This window comes from Chiloscyllium plagiosum, unplaced genomic scaffold, assembly GCF_037043375.1.
Source record: "Chiloscyllium plagiosum isolate Xiang-an unplaced genomic scaffold, Cpla_swu_hap1 HiC_scaffold_15, whole genome shotgun sequence".
In the NCBI taxonomy this organism is placed as follows: Eukaryota; Metazoa; Chordata; class Chondrichthyes; order Orectolobiformes; family Hemiscylliidae; genus Chiloscyllium; species Chiloscyllium plagiosum.
The window spans coordinates 19,890,071-19,916,313 of NW_028270153.1; the positions used below are offsets into that span (position 1 = coordinate 19,890,071).

Sequence of the window (26,243 nt, forward strand, 5' to 3'; positions counted from 1 at the left end):
AGTTCAGTTTGAAAGTTCCAGACTATAAGTGTTTGGTTAAAATCCTGAAGGGGCTATTTCAAAACTCAGTTTTGTGCATAGACCCCAGAGCAGAAATTGAAAGAAACGGTTCAATTAAACATATAGATGCGATAGAGAAAGATTTTTTTTGATTAGAGTACAATAAAGTGCTGGTTTTGGGATGTATAGGATTGTATTGTTACTGCATTTTTAAATCTTTAAAATTGCAATATATGCAAATAGGTGGTTTATTTTATTCTCTCTTCTTTTGCAGAAAGAAGTTTCACTGTTAATGTACAGCATTTGTATCAGTAAAACTTATTGAACAAAGTTACCATCAAGTCAGATGTTAACTCCAAAATAAATATTCAATGGCTATCTCTTACCTACGTTGGTGTATGTAACATTGTATTGTACGGTGATGAACATGATGGCAAACTTGGCTGTGATCTGCAAACAAAGACAAACAGCTTAGACCTCAAATTACTTCACATGTGAAACAAAATGAAACATAATTGCCCAATGAAATGGAAAAGTACACAATGTTTTTTTTCTTTGGGGCACCAAGTAGAAATTGACAACAATATTTAATTGCTAAAGCGATTAAGTTCATAAATGTTTTCAACATGCTAATATCCTGACACTATAATTTCCACTTGATAAAATGTCCACAGGAGTGGCCAATTTGATATTTATTCAGTGTGCACTGGAACCAAAACAAGTTAGGCAAAAGGAGGGGGGAATTGAAAAATCTGCTAAACGAAAAATTGAAGTAAATTCAGTGGCTATGGAGATAGTTAGGAAGTGAAGAGGAGGATGTTAAGAGTAATTGCACACAAGAGTTTGCAAAACAGATACCAAATCCGGGAGGAGAGTTGATGGCAAATCATGTTTTGGAATAAAGGGTACTTCTGTACTTTTCAATTACAATAGGAAAACTTAAGGTATTTGATTCGGTTTTTTCATGCTTCATGTTATAAGACTGTTGTAAGATCATTGGTTACATTTCTTTCTTTGATTTAGACAAAATGTTCCTCATAATCTTTGCACTGAATATTTATCAATTATCATGGATCATGCACTTGTCACGTAAAAGGAACCAAAAAATGGACACATCAAGGATACTTCCTCGAATAATTGAGTCTGAAGAGTGATTCACTGCCAGTGCATGTACAACTTGGCGAACACGAGTCAAATGTGTCACAGATTACAAGACAATTTGGTTTTCTTCTTGGTACAAATGTTGAAGGAGGAGAGACAGTCAAGTGCAAGTATTTATGGGTATTTTTTGTTTAAGAATAAAAATGCAAGTTGTTTGGAAATATATATCGTTCGATCAATGAATTGCTATAGGTGCAGTATATAGATTTTAAAGTATATTAAGTAGGAATAGTTTAGTCACTACACTTAAGCATTAGATTGATGAACTTCAAACATTGGCAAATCAGTATGTTGATATATCGCACATATATAATACAAATTGGAAAGAAGAAAGACTTTTTAAACCATGTGTTTCAGAAATGGAAAAAACAGGAAGAAAAGTTCACTAAGCAGAATTGATCATTGATCAAGATCATGGCTGATCCTCTATTTTAAATGGCACAATCTCTCTCCCCAAATCCCCTTGGCACGTCAAGTCACTATAAATATATTTTTTCTTAAATATATTCAACTTGTGGTAGAGAATTCCACAAGGTTACCAAGCTCTGAATAAAGAAGTTTCTTCTTATTTCAGTTGGAACAGCCTTCACCACAAATTCTGAGACTGTGACCTCTTGTTCTGATGCAGACAAACCGTCATATCTGCATACAGTTTGCCCAGCTGTTAGATTTTCCTAATCTCAACACAACCCTCTTTCATTCTTGAAAACTGCAATGATTACAGATACAGTTGACTCAATCGCTCAGATGACAAACATGCCATCCCAGAAACAATCCCAGTCAAACTTCGCTAGATTCCTTCTTTGACAAGTATAAATGTTCTTCAGTACAGAGACCAACATTGCACTCTCTATTCCAGGTGCAGTCTCACCAAGGCCCTGTACAACTGTAGCACGATTTTCTTGCTCACGTAATTAAGTCTTCTTGAATTGAAGATCAACACCATCCCCTTTGTGAACTGTTTCCTGCACCTGAAGATTTGCATTTCATGACCAGATTACTGGACACCAGAGTTCCTTTGAACATCAGTATTTTCCAATCACCATAAAAAAGATAGTCTGCTATTCTGTTTTTGCACTTAAGTAGAGAACGCCATGCTTATCCTTTTTATACTTTATCAGCCATGTACTCGTCCACTGCTTCAGCTTGTCTAAATGACTTCGAAGCCTCTGTAGATCCTTCTTACCTCTTGGAATTCCACCTTGTTTTGTGTGGGTAGCAAACTTGGAAATATTGCATTTGATTTCCTCATCCAATTCATTAAAATATATTGTAACTAACTAGTGCTTCAAGCACAGACCACTGTAGTGTATTTGCCACTGCCTTCCAACCAAAAAGGTTCAGATTCATTCTAACCCTGTTCCCTATCTGCTAAATACTTCTCCTTCCATATCAATATATTGCCACCAATCACACGTGCTTTGGGTTTGAACTCACCTCTTACGTAGGACTAAATCAAAAGCTTCTCAAAACTTAGCTTATTTATTACACTAGCCATATCCTCAAAAAACTCCACCAGACCCATCAAATACAATCGCATAAATCCACGTTGACTTTGCTACTTTGAAAGTGCTCGTCATCACTTTTTTAAATTATAATTGGCACCAGCGTTTTCAAAATATTGATGTAAGCTCACAAGTCTCTGAGTCCAGATTGACATTTTGGGCACAAGCCCTTGAGCTGCCTTCTTGAACCACTCCAGTCCACCTGTGTTGGGTTGACTTAGAAATGCCATTAGGGACAGAATTCCAGGAATTTGACCCAGTGACAGTGAAGGAACAGTGACAAATTTCCAAGTCAAAATAGTGAGTGGCTTGGAATGGAACTTGGTGGTGGCATTGTTCTCATTTATCTGCAGCCCCATCCTTCTAAATTGAAATGGTCATTGGTTTGGAAGGTGCTGTCTGAGGATCTTGGGTGAATTTCTGCCATGTACCTTGTAGATACTACACACTGTTGCTGAGCGTCAGTGATGGAGGGAGTTGAAGTTTGTGGATGTAGTGCTAATCAAGTGCGCTTGGTATCAAACTTGAGTGTTGTTGGAGCGGCACCCATCTAGGCAAGTGTGGAGTATTCCGTTGCACTCCTGATTTGTGCCTTGCAGATGATGGACAAGCTTAGCAACTCTGGAGTTAGAAGGCAAGTTACTCGTCACAGTATATCTAACCTCTGACCTGCTCTTTTAGTCACTGTATCTATGTGGTGAGTCCAGCTGAGTTTCTGGGGCTGGTGAGTTGTAATCCCCAGGAAGTTGATAGTAGAGAATTCAGTGATTGTAAAGTTACTCAATGTAAAGGCGCAGAAATTAGATTGTCTCTTCCTGACAATTGCGTGGCATGAATATTGCTTACTACCTGTCAGCCCAAGTTTGGATATTGTCAGATCTTGTTGCATTTGAACGTGGAATGCTTCAGCATCTGAGTTGTTGTTGATGGTGTTGAGCATTATTGATGACACCTTCCATTACATTCTGTCATCAGTAAAGTAGACTGATGGGACGGCAATTGGTCAGGTTTGCTTTGTCCTCCTTTTAATATACAGGACATAGCTGAGCAATTATCTACATTGTCAGGTAGTTACCAACATTGCAACTGTACCAGAATAGCTTGGCTAGGACAGCGGAAAGTTCTGGAACATACATCTTCAGTACGACTGTGGGAACACTGTCAGGGCCTGTAGACTTTGCAATATCAGTGTCTCCACAGTCCTTAGTGACCACTCCATCCCCTCCAAGTCGAGTAGAAATGAGCCAGTTATCCATACTCTCCTTCAGTAAAGTCTAACCTGAAAACAAAACCCAGTCAATCCTTCGGCGTCACACCACAGAGAAATTTGAATTCTTGGAAACAGCAGTTAAATACTGAACAAAACTGACGAGACTTCAATCCTTGCGGAGATGCTTCAGATGGAGGATACCAGCACATCAGAGTATAAAGTGCAGCAGCTGCAAGCTAGGTAAACACCGCATTCTTCGCTGCTTCTGCTCCTGCACTGCTGTCAAATGTAACAAAGACAACTGCCTTCACCTACCGTTTTGGTTACCTCTTAAAAATATTTCAAATTTGAGAGACACGATTTCCCATGCACAAAGTCATGCTGACTACCCCAAATAACCCTTGCCTTTTCAAATGATTGTAAGATACAGTACCTAAACATTCCCTCCAACAAACTGACATCAGTAGTGGGTAGTCTCACCGGTCTGTAGCTCCTTGGCTGTTCCTTGCAGCCTCTTAAATAATGGCACATTAGCCAACCTCCAGTTGTCCAGGCCCTCACCTGTGGCGGTCAATGATACAAATATCACTCCTTGGGGCCCAACAATCTCTTCCCTAGCTTCCCACATGTCCTGGAATAACTTGATCAGGTCCCGCAGATTTATCTACCTTTATGCATTTTAAGACTTCCAGCTACTCCTCTTCTGTAATGTTGACGCTTTTCAAGGCATTACAATGCATTTCCCAGAGACCCCTAGCATCCATGCCTTTCTCCATGGTAAATACTGACGAGACATATTCATTTAGGATCTCACCCATCTCCTCTGACTCCACAGACAAATGACCCTGCTCTTTAAAGGCCCTATTCTCTCCAGTTATTTTTTTGCCCTTAACACACTTACAGAATCTCTCTCTGATCTCCTTCACTTTATTTGTCAAAGCCATCTCACGTCCCCTTTTTGCCCTCCTGATTTCTCTCAAGTGTACTCCTACACCCACTATACCCCTCAAACAATTCACTTCATCCCAGATGTCTATACCTGACAAATATCCCGTTTACGTTGAACAGAGCCTCAATCTCTCTCGTCATCCCATGTCCTTTATTTCTGCCAGCTTGCCCTTCATGTTAACAGGAACATACTGGCGCTGAATTCTCGTTATTTTGCTTTTGAAAGCCTCCTACTTGCCAGACATCCCCTTACCTGCAAATAGCCTCCCTCAATCAATTTTTTAAAGGTCCTATCTAATAACATCAAAATTGACCTTGCATCAATTTAGAACTTCAAGTTGTGGCTCAGACCTGTCGTCTTTTCCCACAACTATTTTAAACTAATGTAATTATGGTCATTAGTCCTAAAGTGTTCCGCACTAACATCTCAGTCACTTGCCCTGCCTTACTTCAAGACAAATTTGAGTTTGAAACCTTCTCATCTACAAGTTAATTGAGAAAATTTTCCTGAACACACTTAAGCTCCTCCACTCCCAAGCCCTTAACACTATGGCTGTTCCAGTCTCTGCCAAGAAAGCTAAAATCCCCTAATGCAACCCTATTATTCTTACAGCTATCCGCAATCTCCCCATATAGTTGCTCCCCTAGTTCCTGTTATTGAGGGGTCATATAGTATAATCCCAAAGTGATGACCCTTTATTTCTCAGTTCCATCCAACTTTACTGGACAATCCATCCAGAATATCCTAAAGTGTCATCTATTCTTCCTATAGCCTTATTTGTCAGACCTCTTGTATTGAAATGAATGCACTTCAGTACATCAGTCTTCCCTCATTCACTGCCTGGTCTATTTAACTTGTTCTCGAACTTCTGCACTAGCCTCAACTTCTCTTTTGTCTCACTACTGCTTACGTTCCCACCTTCTGGTTTAAATACTCCAGAGTGGCTCTAGTCATTCTCCACTGCGAGGATATTGGTTTCCCCCCCCCCTTGTTCAGGTCTAATCCATTCCTCTTGTACACATCACTTCTGCCTCAGAAGGGACACCAATGATCTGAAAATTCGAATCCTGCCCCAACTCCTCAGCCATGCACTCATCTGCTGCTCTGCTCTCCAATTCCTGCTGTCACTGGGAGTAATCCAGACATTAACACTCGAAGTCCTGTTTTTAAGGCTGACAAAGCATTAGGAGTGGATAAGATGTACCCAAGGAAATGGAAGTAAATGGGAGGGGACGCTGGTCTTCCCTACAGTTGAACAAGGTACCAGAAGACAAAAATTGTAAACAGTGCATCCTTATTCAAGGAAACTTTTCAGGATAAACCCAGCAATTATAGATTAGTCAGTTTGATTTCAATGTGGGGAAGGTTCGAGAAAAAAAATTCACAAAAGAATTGATAGCCACATCCTTACTCAATGGAATGTTTCTCTTATGTGTAATTCAAAAATAGCCCCTTAAACCTTATTATGAAGATGTTCAACATTCAATAAATATTAAATTATTTTTCAGGAGACCCAAGCTGTTTAATAAAAGTAACATAGTTATAAACCCACTTTAGACTACTGGGAAGGCGACAGCCTTGTGGCATTATCACAGGACTGTTAATTTGGCGACCCAGCTAATGTTTTGGTGACTCAGGTGCAAATCCTGCTGAAGTAGATGGTGAAATTTGAATTAAATTTAATTTGAATTAAATTTTTAAAGATTTGGATATTAAGAGTCTAATGATTACTATGAATCAATTCGGAGAAAGTGACAACTGCAGATGCTGGAGATCAAAATCAAGTAGTGTGGTGCTGGAAAAGGATAGCCGGTCAGACAGCATCAGAGGAGGAGAGTCGATACTTCATCAGGAGTGTTTCATCATTCCTGAAGAGCTTATGCTTGAAACGTTGATTGACCTGCTCCTTGGATGCTGCCTGACCAGCTGTGCTTTTCCAGCACCACATGTTTAGACCATGAAGCCACTGCTTATTGCCAGAAAAACCCATCTTGTTCACTAACCTCTAGAGATGGAAACTGGACCTACATGACTCCAGACCCTTAGCAATGTGATTGACGCTTAACTGCCCTATGGGCAATTACGAGTGGGCGACAAATGCTGGCCTAGCCAGCGACAATCCCATCCTATGAATGAAGTTTTTAAAAAAAAAACTAACATTTCTCCCGACCCCCAAGGGTTTTTACAATGACTAATACTTTTAGAAAAGTGAAATGAAAGGCTACTGTCAAAGAAACTCAGTAAATCTGGCAGCACTATGAACAGAGAAACAAACCTGCATATACAGAAAACCGACAAACACTGACCAAATATACTTAACTACACCAGCAACCATCCCACCACACACAAACGAACACTATTCCAACGAGCCACCACACACTGCAGCACAGACAAACTTCGGAAAACAGAGAACCACCTATACAACGTATTCAAGAAGAACAGATACTCAAAAAATACAGTGCGCAGATTCCTCAAGAACAAACCACGACAAGCAGACCAAACACAGCCAGAAACCCTAACCCATACATCAAAGAAGTTTCAGAAATGACAGCCAGACTACTAAGACCCCTCGGAATCCTAGTAGCACACAAATCCACCAACACTCTCAAACAAAAACTAACAAACTTAAAAGACCCAGTACAACCCATGGACAAAACCAACGTCATCTACAAAATTCCATGCAAGGACTGCCACAAACACTACGTAAAACAAGCAGGAAGAAGGTTAGCCACCAGGATACACGGACACCAGCTAGCCACAAAAAGACACAACCCTCTCTCCCTTGTAGCCCTACACACGGATGAAAAAAAAAACACCATTTCGACTGGGACAACACATCTATCCTGGGACACGCTAAGCAAAGACATGCCAGAGAATTCCTAGAGGCCTGGCACTCCAACCACAACGCCATAAACAAACACATCGATCTAGATGCCATCTATTAACCCCTCAGAAAACGAACAGGAAGTGACATCACCACAAACCCCAGGAACCCCATCCAGGAGAAAGATATAAATAGAAAGCAGGAGACAACAGCTTCGCTTCACTTGGAGGTCGCCACTGATGATGTTACCTAGCCAGGTAATGAAACGTCTGGATATCAAACCTGCAGCTCAGCGAGCAAACCTACACCCTAGTGAAATAGAGTTTATGTTTTGAATCCAATATGAATCTTCCTCAAAACTGAAATCCAGAAACATACTGGATTCAGAATATTAATGCTTTGACTTTCCATAGTTGCTGCATGCATGTAGAGCTTTTTCAGGACACTCAAATCTCCAGTACCCACATGACTTGTCAAATGGCAAGACTAGAAGTTCTCATTAGCTCAATTCATTGGACCTTTCGGGTGGTTTCAACAGTATATACCCACTGCACAGTGCAGACAACACTTGATTTCAGTGCAGTTCTACATGCAGTCTGAAGGTTACTACCAGTTTCAGTGAAGTAACAGCAGCAAGTTCTGAAAGTTATACCATCATTACCACCATAACCCAAGGCAGAACAGGAGAAGATTATGCAACACCTCAAGCCTATTTTGCTACTCCATTGATCTACAACATACAAATCTTCAACTCACAAAAGGATTCACAGAACTCTCAACTAACCAAGAATGTGTAACACTCCAGAAGGAAATCCCATATTTCTACAGTGTGTGCATGGAAAACAAGCTTCTTAATCTCCTTTCTAAATTGCCTAGCTCTGGAATCTCCATTCCAGATTTGCATACCAGAAGCAGCAACCTTTCTATATGCACCCAAATCAAACATTTGTCATTTTAAACACCTCAATCAGAACCATCCTCAATTAGACAATGAAGTAAATGCCAACACTATACAGCTCTAATACAACTCCTGAAAACCCTAGCATTATTCTGGAAAAATCAGGCTCTGCTTCACGAAAAGCCAAAATCTCTTGCCCAGTGCTGTTCCAGAGCTGTATAACTGAAACATATAACTTCCAGCACCTGATCAAGTTGGCCAAAACTACAACAGCTTTTTTCATTGTTTTTTTTTATACCTGCCATACTTCTTTGTATCATGAGATACACATACTTTTAAACTACAATCGGTCAGAACAGAGCAAACACAAACTTATATAGTGGGGAGTTGCGACTGAAGAAAGGCAAAGATTCCAAATACAGATTCAGACATTTAAACAGGATAACATTTTACCTCAGCAACAAGACAATTACCCATGTCTCCTGAAAGTACTTTTGATCCTTATTCATTAAAATTCATGCCACAGGTACTATTCTATTAATTATTTATAATGGTAAAGGAACCAAATGGAACGAATCACAGCTGTGGTGACTATGTCCTTTACAACAAGAGAACAAAATACGAATGCAAATGAAAACGTGCAGTCTCCACTAAAAGCTAACCTACAGTATCTTGTGGCGATTTTTGTTCGAAGCGAGCCCTGTTGAAAGCATTCAACTACAACAATAATGACAACAGCAACATCATAATGATTCATGCCAGCCTAAAAACAAAGCGTAGTTACCAGGAGACAAGCACCTTCACTCCACAGGATAAAGATAGTGTAGCACTTTAACAAAGTCTTCAGTCTATTAAAAGTAAAGCCACCAAATACAAAAGGTTACACTTGTTACTATTCTTACACTTGTGCATTGAAGCTTTTTAAACTGATAAAAGGTGAATAGTACATGTGACCTTCAGATTGCAAGAACATGTGAAAAGGACTAACTTTAGATCATTCTAGGCAAGAACTTTCCTAAGCTTATATTATATAAGTTCAAGATATTGTACATTGACATGAATTTGACCCAACACAACAATTTATGTTCCTCAAAGTTAATGGGCATTGCAAACCATAACACTTCATCTTAAAATGATGAAATAACCATTCTCCCTAAATTCCTGATGTAGGGCTTTTGCCCGAAATGTCGATTTTCCTGCTCTTTAGACGCTACCTGACCTGCTGTGCTTTTCCAACACCACTCTGATCTAAACTCCATTCTCCTAAATATCAGCTCCTTCCACTGAGGAGGACTATAAATCAAGCAGGGCAAAATTCTATGCTGCTGCTTCAATTACTACATCCAAGGCTGGAGGAGTGATTAAATTCTTTCCTCTTCACTCCTGAAGGTTGGTTTGAAAATGTTAAAAAAATGCGATTTTTTGTGGAGAAAAATCAGAGTTAACATTTCCAAACTTCTGAAGAAGGGTCACTCAACCAGAAATGTTAAATCTGATTTCTGTCGACAGATGCTACCAGAGCTGCTGAGTTTTTCCAGAAATTTCAGTTAGTGTTCCTTTAGTGATCACCAAGTGCAGTGGTGTTGTGACCTTAGAAGCTGGTTGCTCTTCTGCAGAAATGAACAGGCAGACAAACTTTTAAACTGCAATCAGACAGGGGGGGGGGGTGGAGCTGACGAGGGAGTCGCAGAGGGAGTGGTCTCTCCGGAATGCTCCAAACAGACCCCACCACCAGGGATATATTTCCCTCCCAACACCTATCAGCGTTCCGGAGAGACCACTCCCTCCACGACTCCCTCGTCAGCTCCACACCCCCCACCAACCCAACCTCCACTCCCAGCACCTTCCCCTGCAACCGGAAGAAGTGCAAAACCTGCGCCCACACCTCCCCCCTCACCTCCCTCCAAGGCCCCAATGGATCCTTCCATATCTGTCGCAAATTCATCTGCACCTCCACACACATCATTTACTGTATCCGCTGCACCTCATGTGGCCTCCTCCACATTGGGGAGACAGGCCGCCTACTTGCGGAACGTTTCAGGCAACACCTCTGGGACACCCGCACCAACCAACCCAACCCAACTGCCCCGTGACTGAACACTAACTCCCCCTCCACCAAGGACATGCAGGTCCTTGGCCTCCTCCATCGCCAGACCCTGACCACACGCCGCCTGGAGAAAGAGCGCCTCATCTTCCACCGAGGAACCCTCCAACCACACGGGATGAATGTAGATTTCTCCAGCTTCCTCATTTCCCCTGTTCCCACCTTATCTCAGTCCCAACCCTCTGATTCAGCACCGCCCTCTTGACCTGCAATCTTCTTCCCGACCTCTCCGGCCTATCAACCTCACCCTCACCTCTTTCCACCTATCGTATTCTCAGCGCCTCTCCCTCAAATTCCCTCCCCCCTACCTTTTATCTCAGCACGCTTGGCACACAAGTCCTTCTTCAGGAATGAGGCTGATGCCCAAAACATCGATTCTCCTGCTCCTCGATGCTGCCTGGCCTGCTATGTTTTTCCAGCACCACATTTTTCAACATCTGCTTGGACAGCCTTGTATCGGTCGTGCAGATAACACGCCCAGCTTAGGAGATCAAGGATGGTCAATGCCTCAATGCTGGGGATATTGGCCTGGTCGAGGACACTGGTGTTGCTGCATCTTTCTTCCCAGTGGACTTGCAGGATCTTGTGTAGGCAGCATTGGTGGTACTGCTCCAGTGCCTCGAGGTGTCTGCTGTAGACTGTCCAAATCTCACAGCCATACTGCAGGGCAGGAACTGAGATAGCAAAGGGTTAATTTGCGCTACTGGCCTGCAGGAAATTGGATGTCCTGAGGCTAGGGTGGGATGTCTCTGTCTTAGAGGTAGAATGTAAAGAATTTACATTCCCTTCCCTTGCCAGAGTCATTTGCATGACCACTTCCTGGTTATTCAGAGTAAAGGAATTACATTATCATCCCCTATTCAGAAATCAATAAGAACACTGCAGTTGGAATTTTGACTACTATCGGCAGTTTAAAAAATGATTCGACAGATTTGGCCATTAAGGGATGATTTACATTACACTGTTACTGGGGATGATCAGGTCACTGCATTTAATTTTGAATGTTGGCGTGTGACTGTGGGGGGAATGGCTGGGGACCATCTTGTGGGCATTATTGGCTGTGATGTAAAGATTTTGTATAAAGGAAGGATGGTCTCCTTTGTTTAGAGAGATCCCTTGACACAGCACACTTTGCAATGCTTGCGAAGCTAAAGGGTTTCTCCAGCAAGCATGTACTGTACGGTGCTTAATAAAATTTTGCTTGTTCAGTGGTTGGTGTATTGCAGTTGCACCAAGTTTGTAAGAATTGCAGGAAAAGAAAAGAACAGAGCCACTTCAGCTCTGTAAACCACAATCTTTTTGTGTCGGATCAGATGTGGTTACCCTCAAAATACCATTTCCTCAGTTGGCCAGAAGGTTATGTGAGGACATTGGAGTCAGTGCTGGATTTCTTCATCAGTAGCTTTTTTGGCCAACATGACACTCTCGATGTACTGGACGTTTTCAATGTTCTCTAAGACCTCCCTGTTCTCTAATGCCACTTTCAAAGCAATGTACTAGCTCCTTTAAAAAGTGTGGTTTCCTTTCAAACAAAGTCCCAGGTATTCAGTCAGTTAACGAAATGGAAGGTTAACAGCCAATGTTATAACGTCTTGACACAATTAAGTATGGATTCCATGCATGATATTTAATCTAACATAACTGCATGAGATCCCTTGTACACTTGGAAGTCATGTAACCTCGGTTTATGAAAAATCTAAATTGTTCTTGATGTCACTTAGTCTTCAAACAATTCAGGTTGCAGGACACCTTTTCAATCATGGATCCCAATATTAATCATACTACGGGTACAATAAAATTAGCTGCACATTTATATTTCTGAATATACTTTGAAATAACTTGCATGAAATTTTATCAGCGCTATCCACTATAATTAACATCAATCTGAAAAAAGGTTTGCCTTCCATTTAGCTCAAAACTAACACTGTAGGTTCAGCAACATACCAAGTGCATAGTTCACCAGACACCACCTTGCTCTTCCTGGAGTGGTTTCTGTTAAGAATAGTACCTCCATAGGGTTTTACAAGAAACACCACCCAACTACTCAGTAGTAAAGCTGCTGAGTGTTTCAGCATTTTGCTCCTCTCCCTTCACTATTTCTCAGTCTGCCCATGTTGCAATACCACTGACATGTTACCTGGTGCACATCATTTATGTCATTGCGACACTGTCAATATGGGGGATAGTCAACAATGCACACTAATCCTCTCCAAAACAGTCAATGGTCCTGATCATATATTATTTTGGAGATCCCTACAAAGTCACAACAGGATCCCAGCTATCTGCGGACCCCAGTTTGAGAATCAGTGAACCATAAAACCAGAAATAGCAAATTTCCGTCATTAGACCAAAATCAAGCTGACACTGGAGACAAAGTTTCTCATCAGCATTCAAAGGCCAAGAATTGATGCTATTATCACTGATCAAAATAGCATCTTAAATCGGCCAAACTTTATTGGCTTCCTTAACTTCAATACTCATTTTTGTCTAAAAATAAGATATGTCCTTAATTCTACTGGATTTTGAAAACTTGTTCTGATAAAGTAACTAACCAATAAGCAGAATTAAGTGTACCATAAACAAAAAAAAAGGCATAATTATTTTCTGATCTCCATTTCTGTTAACCTTCCATTTCGTTAACTGACTGAATACCTGGGACTTTGTTTGAAAGGAAACCACACTTTGTAAAGGAGCTAGTACATTGCTTTGAAAGTGGCATTAGAGAAGATAGTAATGCGGTGTTAGACTGTCGCACTATGTACTGGACAACGTACATTCTGGTCACTTTTCCTGAAAACTTGTGGCTCCGTGTCAAAATTTTCACTGATAGTTTGTCCACTGAGGTTCAACTGGTGGCATTCTAGCCAGAGCTTGAAAGTTGAGAACTTGATTGCAACAACATTGTCTATGCAGACACAGAGCAGTACTAATGGAGTGTTGTGCACGGTTAGAGTTGTCAACTTTGCAATAAATTGTTAAACCAAGTCTGCTGCGCTCTTACAGGTGGGTGCTTGAAAAGTTTTATCGCTTTCAAAAAGGGCAGTGGAATAATGTCCTCTGTCCTGGCCATATTCAGTCTTCAATCAATGCCATTGCAAAAGATTATCTGGTCATTGCCACATTGCTGTTTGTGAGAGTTTGCTGTGCATTGATGAGCTGCCGCATTTCCGATACTGCAACAGAGGTTATACTTCAAAACCATTCAGTCGGCTGAAACACAATTTGGCTGTCAAATAGTTATAACAAGCACTACATAAATACAATTATTAAACATGCTTTCATTAGCAGAAATTGGATTTTTTCTATTTTAAAGACACTATTTAAATGCAAGCAGTTAATATATTTGCTGATGTAAGGTAATTCATAGGCTAATAGATCTGATCAATGCACTAGTTATCAAATTTGATACAAAGTTCTGCATGCAATATTGAGTTCTCATTGACTCTCACACAAGTAGAACTTCTGAAAGTTGAAATGAATTATTCATGGTAAAGATGAATTTCTGATAAAGTGGCCTTTCCAACTTGGGAGCTACAAGAATCTTTAAACAACAAAAAAAATTAAGTTGCTAAAATGCAAATGTCTCAGCAGGATATGTGACAAGTAGGAACAGTAGTTTCAAAACAAATTTACTTGCCACATTACAACATTAAAAACACAAAAAAATTGGGATTTTAGTCAGGAGATTCCCCAGCAGAGAAACTTGGCATCAACTACAACATGCATTTAAAAATCTTCAGCAAAATGCTCCCATTGCTGTCCAGGTTAAGAGTCAGGTATGGTAAAGTCAGGAAAATTTGTCATAAATGTAAAAAGGGCAAAGAGTGAGGGAGAAACTTCTAATGAGTAGGCAAGACAGTTTAAGGCTGTGTACGTTCAGTATAATGAACAATGAGGTGTTGGCGTGGGGTAGACAAAGATAAAAATCTCAACACCAGGTTAGCGTCCATCAGATTTCAGTTGGAAATAGCAGCTTTTGGAGCACTGCTCTTCATCAGGTAGCTAGTGGGGCAGGATCAGAGGACACAATTTATAGTATAAGGTCAAAGTGTCATACAATTGATGCAGTGTATTGAACAAACCTTGATTGCTGTTAAGTCTTTAATCACTGAGAATGGGGTTGCAAGTTTCGATTCATAAAAATATAAATCCCAGAAGTTATTTCAAATCACTTTACAGAGATAAATATAGAACAGTACAACACTGTTCAGGCCCTTCAGGCGCCCATGTTGTGTCAACATTTTATGCTACTCTAAGATCAGATTTACCTACATGTCTTTCATTGTACCATCATCCACGTGCCTATCCAAGAGTCACTAAAATGCCACTAATGTATCTGACTCTACCACCATTGATGGCAGTGCATTCCAGGCACACACCACTCGCTGCAATAAGAACCTACCTCACAGTCTCCCCTAAAGCTTCCTCCAAGCACCTTAAAGTTATACCCCTCATAACAGACATTCCACTATCTATGCCTTTTGACATGCTGTACATCTCTATCAAGTCACCTCTCATCCTCCTTCGCTCCAATGAGAAAAGCCCTAGCTCCCTCAACCATTCTTCATAAGACATGCCCTCCAGTCCAGGCAACATCCTGCTAAATTGCCTCTGCGCCCTCTCGAAAGCTTCCACATCCTTCAGAGAATGAGGCGACCAGAACTGAACACAATATTCCAAGTGTGCTCTAACCAGGGCAATGTAGAGCTGCAGCATAACCTCGCGGCTCTTAAACTCCATCCCTGGCTAATGAAAGCCAACACACCAAATGCCTTCTTAACTACCGTATCAACTTGGGTTGCAACTTTGAGGGATCTATAGACATGGACCCTAAGTTCCCTCTGTTCCTCCACACAACCAAGAATCCTGCCTTGAACTCTGTATTCTGCATTCAAATTCAACCAAAGTGAATGACTTCATGCTTTTCCAGGTTGAATTTCATCTGCCAATTCTCAATCCAGTTCTCCATCCTGTCAACGTCCTGCTGCAACCTACAAAAGCCCTCCACATGATCCAGAACTCCACCAATCTTCGTGTCATCGGCAAAATTACGAACTCACCCAAATTTTTTTTTTTTTTAAATCACAGAGCAAAAGGTCCCAGAACAGATCCCTACAGATCACCAAGCTCCAGGCTGAATATACTTTCCATTTACCATCACCTTCTGTCTTCTATGGGCCAGACAAGCCTGGCCCTGTGGCCGGACACTTCAACTCCCCTTCCCACTCCGCTAAGGACATGCAAGTCCTGGGCCTCCTCCACTGCCGGATTCTAGCCACCCAACACCCGGAGGAAAAACATCTCATCTTCCGCATTGGATCAATGTTGATTTCACCAATTTCCTCATTTCCCCTCCCCCCACCTTATCCCAGGTCTAACCTTCCATTTCAGTCCCGCCCTCTTGAACTGTCCTACCTGTCCAAATGGTTTCCCACTTATCCGCTCCAGCCTCTGTTCTAACCTATCACCATCATCCCCACCTTCATCTACCTATCACATTCCCAGCTACTTTCCCCGCAGCCCCACCACCCTCCCAATTATCTCTCAGCCCCACTGGGCTATCCCCACATTCCTGATGAACAGCTTATGCTTGAAATATCAACTGTCCAGCTCCTTGGATGCTGCCTGACCAGCTGTGCTTTTCTAGTACCTTACTTTTTGACTCTGATCGGCAGCATCTGCAGTCCTCACTTTCTCCCAGCCAATTCTATATCCAGACAGCCAGATTTCCCTGTATCCCACACCTCCTTACTTTCTGAATGAGCTTACCATGGGGAACCTTCTCAAACACCTTGCTAAAAGCCATGTACACCACATCCATTGCTCTACCTTCAGGTGTGTTTTGTCACATCCTCAATAAATTCAATAAGGCTTGAGGCATGACCTGCCCCTCACAAAGCCACATTGATTATCGAACTATGGTTTTGCAAGCAATCATAAATCATGTCTCAGAATCCTCCTACCACAAGTTATTCTAAGACTGACTGGTCTATAATCGCCAGGACAATCCCTATTCCTTTCCTCAAACAAGAGAATAAATTTGCCACCATCAATCCTCTGACACTACTCAGTGGGCAGGGAGGACTCAGAAATCATGACCAAAAAGTGCAGCAATCTCTTCCCTCGCTTTCTGTTGTAACCTAGCGTGTATCCCCTCTGGCAGAGGTTACGTATCTATCCTTCAAAATTTCCAGCACACCCTCAACATTACCCTGTTCGAGCAAATCAGTCTGTTTCACACTGTCCTCAAACGTCAAGGTCCCTCTCAATAGTGAATACTGAAGTATTCATTAAGGACCTCCATTACCTCCTCTGATTCCAGGCACAAGTTCCCTCCACTTGGCCCTACTCCCACTCTGGTCGTCCTCATGTGCCTCACATAAGCATATAATGCCTTAGGAGAGCCAGAAGGGAGCATGAAAAAGTCTTGGATTAAGGAAAAGCCTAAGTCCATTCATCCGCTCCTTTCTAGCTATCTTTAACCCTTTAGAGCCCTGTCGGATCCTTGCTTCCTCAACCTTAAGTAAGCTTCCTTCTTCCAAGTGACTAGATGTTCCACATCTCTTGTCACCAAAGGTGCTTTCAACCTACCATCCCTTCCTTGCCTCAGTGGGACAAATCTGTCCAGCACTATCAGCAAGCAATTCCTCCACACTTCGTCATGCATTTCCCTAGAGAATATTTGTTCTCAATTTAGGTGCCCCAGTTCCTGCCTAATAGCATTATAATTCCCCTCCTAGTTAAATAGTTGCCCATACCATCTGCTATACTCATGGAGAGGATAGGAGCAAAGCTCAGGGAGTTGTGATCACTGTTACTGAAATGCTCTCTTACAGAGAGATCTGACACCTGGCATGGTTCGCTACCAAGCACCAAATCCAATAGGCCAAGTAGAGGGGAGGCCATATCTACATAGAGTCAGAAACCCTTCCTGGACACATCTGACAAAAACTACTCCATCCAAACCATTTGAACGAAGAAGGTTCCAATCAATATTAGGGAAGTTAAAGTCACCCATGACAACACCCCGTTACTTCCGCACCTTTCCAAAATGCCGTATCTGCTCCTCCGTGTCTCTGTTGCTATTAGGAGTTCCACAGAAACCTTCCAATAAAGTGACTGCTCCTTTTCCTGTTTCTAACTTCCACCCATAATGACTTGGTAGACAAATCCTCCTCGACAATCTCCCCTGTCTGTAACTGCGATAATATCCTTGATTAGCAATGCCACTCCCCCACCTCTTACCTTCCTCCCTATTCCTTTTGAAACACCTAAACCACAGAACATCCAACAACCATTCCTGTCCGTGTGATCTCCAACGTCTCTGTAATGGCCATAACATCGTAGTTCCAAGTACTGATCCAGGCTCTAAGTTCGTCACCCTTATTTCTGATACTTGTTACATTAAAATAGACACACTTCAACCCATCATACTGAATGCACCTTTGCCTTATCAAGTGCCTATCGCTCCTCACAGCATCCCTGTGCACAGTACTTTGCTATTCACTACCTACTCCATCATCTGATCCATGGCTCTGCTTCTCACCTCCCCCACCAATCTAGTTTAAATCCTTCTGAAGAACTCTAGCAAAACTCCCACCAGAATATCCAGTTTAAGTGCAACCCAACCTTGTACAGGTCCTACCTTTCCCAGAAAATATTCCAATGATCCACATGTCTAAAGCCCTTCCTCCTATATCAGCCCTGCAGTCATGTGTTCATCTGGACTCGCTCTCTATTCCATATAAAAAGTAGTGAAACTTCAGCTCATACAATGTATTAAAGGTGCAAAGTTATAGTCAGTCTGCATCCCAAACTTGAATCAGACCAGTTCTGTTCCCAAAATAGGAATTAAAATGTCATATGGACTGACTGCCTACAGATTGTGTAATTATTGAAAAAAAATAGAATGTATCTGCAAATTCACTACATAGACCTACGTGCATGTGTAAGGGGGAGGGGGAGGGGGAAGGCAAGTGTGTGCGCACATGAGCATGCTTGATAATGTGTGCATGCAAGTGTAACAAAATATGCCTGTGACAGAGTGCGCATGCACATTTGCGTGCACATTTATCGGAGAGAAAGTACATGTCTAAGAGAGAGGGTCTGTGAGAGTGAGAAAGTGTGATCATGTGTGTATGTGTGTGCACATATGAGAGAATGTACAGTGTAACAGTGTCATCTGTAGTGTGACATGAACCCATGATCTCATCAGCAGCATGGTGGCTCAGTGGTTAGTACTGCTGCCTCACAGCGCCAGGGACCCAGATTCCATTCCTGCCTCAGGCGAATGTCTATGTGGAGTTTGCACGTTCTGTGTGGGTGTGCGTGGGTTTCCTCCCACAATCCAAAGATGCGCAGGTTATGTGAACTGGCCATGTTAAATTGCCTATAGTGTTAGGTGTATTAGTCAAAGGGAAACGGGTCTGGGTGGGTTGCTCTTCAAAAGGGTCAGTATGGACTTGTTGGGCCCAATAGCCTATTTCCACACTGTAGATAATCTAACCTCGGTTGAAGCCAACCTCATGGGAACCAAACTTGGCTGTCAGCCTCTGCTTGGAGACTCTGCATTGTTGCATATCCTGAAGTCAGTCTTGGAGGACAGTCACCAAAAAGGTGAGGGTGAATGTCCTTGATTGCTAAGGTATTCCCCAATTAGGAGGGATCATCCTATCTGGCGAATATTGTGCAATGTCAATTCATCCATTGTCGGGAGTCAGACCATGTGGCATTTTATAAATTCCTACTTTGGAACCAGAACCAGCCTGACTCAAGATTGGGACACAGACAGACTGTAACCTCACACCTTTAATGCATTGTCTGAGCTGAGATGTCACCTTTCTTTTATAAAATCTTCAAGTATTTTAGGAATGTGACTTGAAAGTATATCTTGGATTTGCATATTAATTAAGTGAAACCTGCAATCCCATTCGAAGTGATTATAAAGACTTAACAGCAATCTAGGTTTGCTCAATACATCGCATCAGTTGTGACACTTTGATCTTTCACTATAAAAATTGTGTCCTATGATCCTTTCCCACTAGCTACTTGATGAAGCAGCAGCACTCCAAAAGCTCGTACTTTCAAATAAACCTTTGGACTACAACCTGGTGTCATCAGATTTTAAAATCAGTGGAGGGGAGGGACGGAAAATGTATTGCAGAATACATAAACAGCTTTCCCTATGAAAGCATCGGAGGAGTTGCCAAATTGGGCAACAATGAATTCATGGAACAATTTCAAGACAGTTCATTTAGTTGCAAATAGAAATTCATCTTCCATTCCCCGTTCCATTTTTGGGATCTTTTTAGATGGTGCAGGTTCACTCATCATTATTGCCCCACCTTGTCATCCATGGTTCCACTCTGCTACTCATCAGGCTTAGGTAGGTTTCTGGATGCAGAATAGTGCTGCTATTTTCTAGTGTGGAACCAAAGAAACGCACTTGTGGTCACAATTTATTTCTGGGAACCCTGGGGCATGATTTGTTGTTTAGAAACTGATATGGGGTGCAATAGGTTTTTCTTTATCTATTCGTTTCATCCATAGTGTAAACAGCTGAAGAAAAAAACACCTACAGAGATTGGGTAGAAAAGTGGGACTAAGCAAGCTACTTTGTTTATTTCACAGACCTCCAATCTAACTTAAGAGAAACGACAGATGCCATATTTCTACACTTTTTCTGCAAGTGTGAAGTAAAGATTAAATGTGCAAAGACACATCCATCTCATGGCAGATACTACTGGAATCACTCCTACAGAAAATCAGGGTCTATTATATACAGATTCTTTCAAAAGGTTGATCGTAATAGGCCAATTTGATCACTGTTCTGTCATTTCTATTCACTCTTCTGAATGAAGAGGTGGCACTACAATAAATCTAAAACCTCTGAACAGTTCAGTTTGAATATGACATGATACAGTGAACTTTAGAGCTAGTCATTTATTCACAGTTCAGAATTGATCAGTTTAATCCAGCTAAATAACCAACTATCCTTCAACAAAAGATTACCCACATTAGACCTACAGAACTTGCACAACATGCAAAAATTATTTAGTTCAGTGTTTAGTTTTAGTTCTCCTGTACATTCCTAGATTGAAGCTATGGAAATGAGCCAGAGTTTTGACAAAAAGATGAAAAAATGTTCTAGAAGCTGCTTTGTGGACTAGCTATAATTACATATTTTCATAAACTTTATACTGTTAGTTTTGTTCTGGGTCAGAGTACTGTGGTTACTCTTTCAGATCATACTTTTTAAAAAATCCTCATACTTCTATTTATCACCCATTAAAGTACAAAACTTCAATTCAAACTTTGAAAAACCAACTCTGATACTTGAATCAATTGTCCAGACATGTTACAACAAATCTCTGAGCAGGTAGGGCTAAAAGCCAGATTTCTGGTCCAAAAATAGGGACATACTACTGACCACAAGATCCCATCTGCTTCTTACACAGTTAGTCAAACATAACAGCTATTACTGAACATCCTGTGGCAAGCTATATGAAATATGAAAATTTACTAACCATGAAGTGAAATGGATGCTCCACTGACTTCTAGTTTGGCATGTTTCCCTAAAGGCTACTTGCTTTCCAATGTACTTTAAGCCCTCAACCTTCAGTTTAACAAACCTAGGGTCATAGTATTCATGGTAGTGGTGCTCTTTTTTTTGTGGGGTGGGGTTCGGGGGAGAAGAGTAGTTTGGTGTCATTGGCAGCTGAAAGAAATTATTATTGTTAGTGCCCACAAGTGACACTTCTGTAATCTATTTAAAAAGCCTTTTACTCATCATAACGATAAGACGCTTGCAAATATTTAAATAAAACCAAGTGCTGGACCTCAGTATGAAATATGGATGCTGCAAGGAACAGCATTACTTTCAAGTGGCAAAATGAAAAATAACTTAAAACACACTGCACCAATTGCAAGAGTTAAGCAACACAGAAAATGACAAACAAGCCCAATAACATCAGAAATCAAAGGAAAGGAAGTATAATCATCAGAATTGGGAATCACATTCATGTAGAAATTCAAAAACATTCACTAGGGCTTTCAATTTTGGCAGAGGTATGATCTGGTATATAATTGATTATCTGTAGCTGGTAATGGTGGGTAAAAATAGGCATCCTGCCAGCAGTTAAGTGTCACAAGTGACAGGTTACAGTCATAGAGCTATACAGCACAGAAACAAAATCTTTGGTCCAACTCATCCATGCCAACCAGATATCCTAAATAAATTTAGTCTCATTTGCGAGCACTCTGAACCCTTCCTATTCATATACCTAATCCAGATGCCTTTTAAATGTTGTAACTGTACCAGCCTCCACCACTTCCTCTGGCAGCTCATTCCACACATGCACCACCCTCTGCATTAAAACAGTTGTCCCTTAAGTCCATTTTACGTCTTTCCCCTCTCACCCTATATCTACGCCCTCTAATTCTGGACTTCCCACCCCAATTAAAAGACTTTGTTTATTTATCCCTGGCAAGTGAACATTTCCTGGCACGGATAACTGGATATTAGGAGTTGCAGGAACTCTGGACATGTTTGCATCTTCAGTTCACATGTTGAACTCACTAAAGCAACCTTATAAACAGGTGAAAATAGCACATAGCAGAGACTGCATGTGGAATCAATGTGATCTGCATATAATCACTATATTATTTCTATACTGAGCAATCAAGAGAGAGAATCTGTTTCAATGCTTGAACAGTATTTTCCCCTTTGAGTTAAGCATTCAAAGTGTAACTTCTACTCAGTAACATAACCGGGTTAGTGCTATGTCTACTTCACAGGAAGCAGAATAAGGATGTTGCCAGGGTTGGAGGATTAAAGCTATAGGGAGAGGCTGAACAAGCTGAGGCTGTTTTCCCTGGAGCGTTGGAGGCTGAGTGGTGACCTTATAGAGGTTTGCAAAATTATGAGGTGCATGGATAGGATAAATAGATAAAGTCTTTTCCCTGGGATCGGAGAGTCCAGAACTAGAAGGCATTGGTTTAGGGCGAGAGGGGAAAGATATAAAAGAGACCTAAGGGGCAACATCTTCACGCAGAGGGTGGTATGTGTATGGAATGAGTTGCCAGAGGATGTGGTGGAGGCTGGTGCAATTGCAACATTTAAGAGGCATCTGGATGGGTATATGAATAGGAAGGGTTTGGAGGGATATGGGCCGGGTGCTGGCAGGTGGGACTAGATTGGGTTGGGATATCTGGTTGGCGTGGACAGGTTGGACCAGAGGGCCTGTTTCCATGCTGTACATCTCTATGATTCTATGCCTAATGGTCATGTTGTTAATCTATTCTCAAAATAGATTGGCAGTGCTATCAAACAGAATTTGCTCAGCATCCTGTTCAAAGCCCAGCAGGGTCACTCAGCTCCAGATCACATTACAGCCTTGGTCCAAACATACATAAAAGAGCAGAATTCTGGAGGTGAGACATGAGTGACTGCCTTGATACAGCATTTAATCACAGGTAGCAACCAAAGCCCTGACAAGGCTGAAGTCAATGGGTAGCCTGGGAAAGCTGTTCACAGTACTTGGACATGCCTAAAGGCATTTCTCATAGCTTTGCTTTAGGCTTATCATCTTCAGCTGCTTCACCTATGAGATTTCATCAACACAAAGTCAGAAGTACCGACGGTTGCAGTGTGTTCAGTTATGTTCACAAACCCTTAGAAAATGAAACAGTCTTCTCGCATTAAAGGCTTGGACAACATTCAGCTTTGGGCTGCTAAGTGATAAGCACCTGAGCAAAAGCTTACCTGACATTGACCATGGCCAGAAAGGATCTCACCTCTTACTTTAGAGTGTGAAAAGTATTACCATCGAAATCCTCACATCAATAGGCATCACTACTGTTCAGGAATTGAACATGACCAGCAATATGAACATTGGGGTCACAAGGCATACAAGAAGCTCGGAACTGAGAAGCAAGCAACTTATCTTCCCAACTCCCTAAATCCTACCCACCAACTATAAGGCTCAAGTCAGTTCGATGATGGAAGACTCTTCAGTTGCTTAGACGACTCCAAACACCTATATCTTCACAATTTAAAAGGGCAAAGTACTCCATCCACCGCAAAAATTTATTCCCTCTACCAACACAAACCTGCAGTGTGTACCATATACTGTACAAGGTGCCCAGCTTCCTCTGATAGCACATCCCAAACTCCTAAGCTAGAAAGACAGTGGGTCAATAGCAGCAGTGTCATGTATCTACACTACATCGTCTGAAGGGGTTCAAGAAGGCAGTTATCAATGGGCCATAAGTACTCGTATTCCCACTCATGTTCACAGCCCAGAAGTTCCCAATGGCAATAGAACTTGCATCTGAAAATTCTCCAAAGGAAGTCACTCAAGTCATTTGCCCTGCATGTAGCCAAGGAATACAACCAGAAAGCTATCCTTTCTGTGTTAGTTAACTGATACAGCAATCCAAAACTAAACATTTCGTGTTTCAAAGCAGTGCAAATGCAAACCATTTTCAAGTAGTTTTATGTAAATGAGAAAAGAAGTCAGAACTTTTCTAAAATCATTAATCAAAGTATTTCAGACAATTTTAGTTTAGGCATTAGAAAAATTCCTATCCTTTTGATAGCGCCACGGGATAATTCATTAATTAGTTTGCTTTAACATCTCAAAGAATCTTGGAACGTCAGAATGGGGCACTTCCTCAATAATTCAGTGCAATATCAACCTAAATACTCAAAGTACAACTTGAATCCACACCATTTTTTATAAACAGAGGCTAGAGAACAATCACCTGAAGCAAACTAATCTTGCTCACCTGTGGAATATTTATTTTAAAACTATGGTTTTCCTCAAACTATTAAAGAGTGAGATATAGAAGGGAACAGGAGAGAACCACTCATCCTTGCAAACAGTGTTAAAAAGCCATAAAAGGAGGCTGGTAATGTCAATAACTCCATAATAACTAGATCATAAGTCACCAATAGCACTGATTCTCCATCTCTATTTTAAAATGCCACATGCATTACATACATATTCATTAAATGGAGTGTGACAGCTGCTGAATCATGCTGCTCATATTCAGTTACATAGTGACTCTATTTTGAAGTTATTTGAATCCTGACAGCAAATATTAGATCAAGCATTAGCATAGTCTATCAGGTTGATTTTGCTTCCCTTCCCCCATTTTAACACTCTGCATAACATTCAAAATGCCACACTAAAGTAGAAAGACAATCAACATCATGCAGAGATTGGTTTAATAATTATGTGTGAATACATTTTGTTTACCTGCAGTGATTAAGAAAACAAACTTAAGAGTACAAATGAAAGACATAATTATTGTTGTTTTCCACAGATATCTTTCCAAATTACTTCAGAACTGAACAAGCACACGCAACCACCTAGTAATACACTAAGCTCTCAGATGATGGGATATTTATACATGAACTCAGCATGGAAACGAAGTAACAGAGACAATGCAACCTTTTCCAGAACACTGGACAGAAAATAACTTAACAGGCCTAGAATCTCTGGAAAACATTTGTAAAGACAGAGTATTTCATAACTTTTATGAGAGTATGGATAATGAATTATACATTAACAGATGTAAATTCATTAGCTCACTGACAAAGATTGCAATTCAAGATTTAAAAAGCAATTTTTAAATATACAAGTTCAAATTTCACATTGAAATAAAGTTTAACAATGGGCAAAATGGAGCCTGCAGAAACAATGCACAAGACAATAGGTTCTTTCTAAAAACTACTTGCCACTTTTCCAGCACCACCACCTCTGCTGATTCTAGTGAACATGCAATTTCATAATGTTTAAATTTTCTTAACTCACTCAAACATAATTTTTTTTCTATGAAACCAAACAGTAAATTTTGGCTGCCCAGTTATAGTAGACTCAACAGTCATATCCATTTTCTGGCAGGTGTCACCAGGTATCACTAAAAGAGAACTCTGACTTCTTGCACAACAGAAGACATTCATTTTCTAACATGTTCTTCTGTGTGGGCATCGAAGACAACAGCATAAATAAAAACGCATGCAAGTTATACCCTATGTTAAAGTACAGATTTGAGACGGCCCAGGGAAACTCTTATGGACTCAACCTGTAAGCTTCTCTTGGTTCATCTATGAGATTGTACTCTTTGGTAGTCTGGAATAAAAAAAATTCTAACAGACAGTTTAGTTTAATTTTAGTCGTCCCCTTTATTTACCAATAGCATCACTGCTACAACATAAAACTGATATCTATAAAGCTAAACTAACTAGGCTCTAATAACCGAGGAGAGTAGACATCGCTCTTCCTTTAAGAGCCCCTGCAAGCTACTCTGTCTTACTGTCACAAACAGGCTTCCTTTATACATAAAGTTTACAAAAAACACTGCATGTTCCTAATTAAACAGATAACAGTGAAAGACAATAATTCGTAAGGAAGAGAAATTAATTGACAGATCTGTGTGCTTGACTGATCACTCATACAGGCCTTGAGCTAACTATCAGGTGGGAAACAAATCCAGCCAAGTAAGGCGTTTGGTGGCAAGATAACTTCCTATAAAGAAGTACCAGTTTAAATTAAGTGGGAGATGTCATAAGGCAACCTTGTACAGC

General features: G+C 41.0%; 1 protein-coding gene across 2 annotated transcripts in view; it reads right to left on the bottom strand.

Moving 5' to 3' along the window:
• LOC122560232 (translocating chain-associated membrane protein 1-like 1) overlaps positions 1–26,243 on the bottom strand; it is a 99,465-nt gene that overhangs the window by 63,582 nt on the left and 9,640 nt on the right. For both annotated transcript variants that reach the window (XR_006314705.2, XM_043710705.2), the window contains exon 2: positions 387–450. Coding sequence is in view for 1 of the 2 variants with exons in the window: in XM_043710705.2 (XP_043566640.1) it covers positions 387–450 (64 nt within the window). In the remaining variant the exon portion in view is untranslated. The remainder of the gene's footprint in view (positions 1–386; positions 451–26,243) is intronic.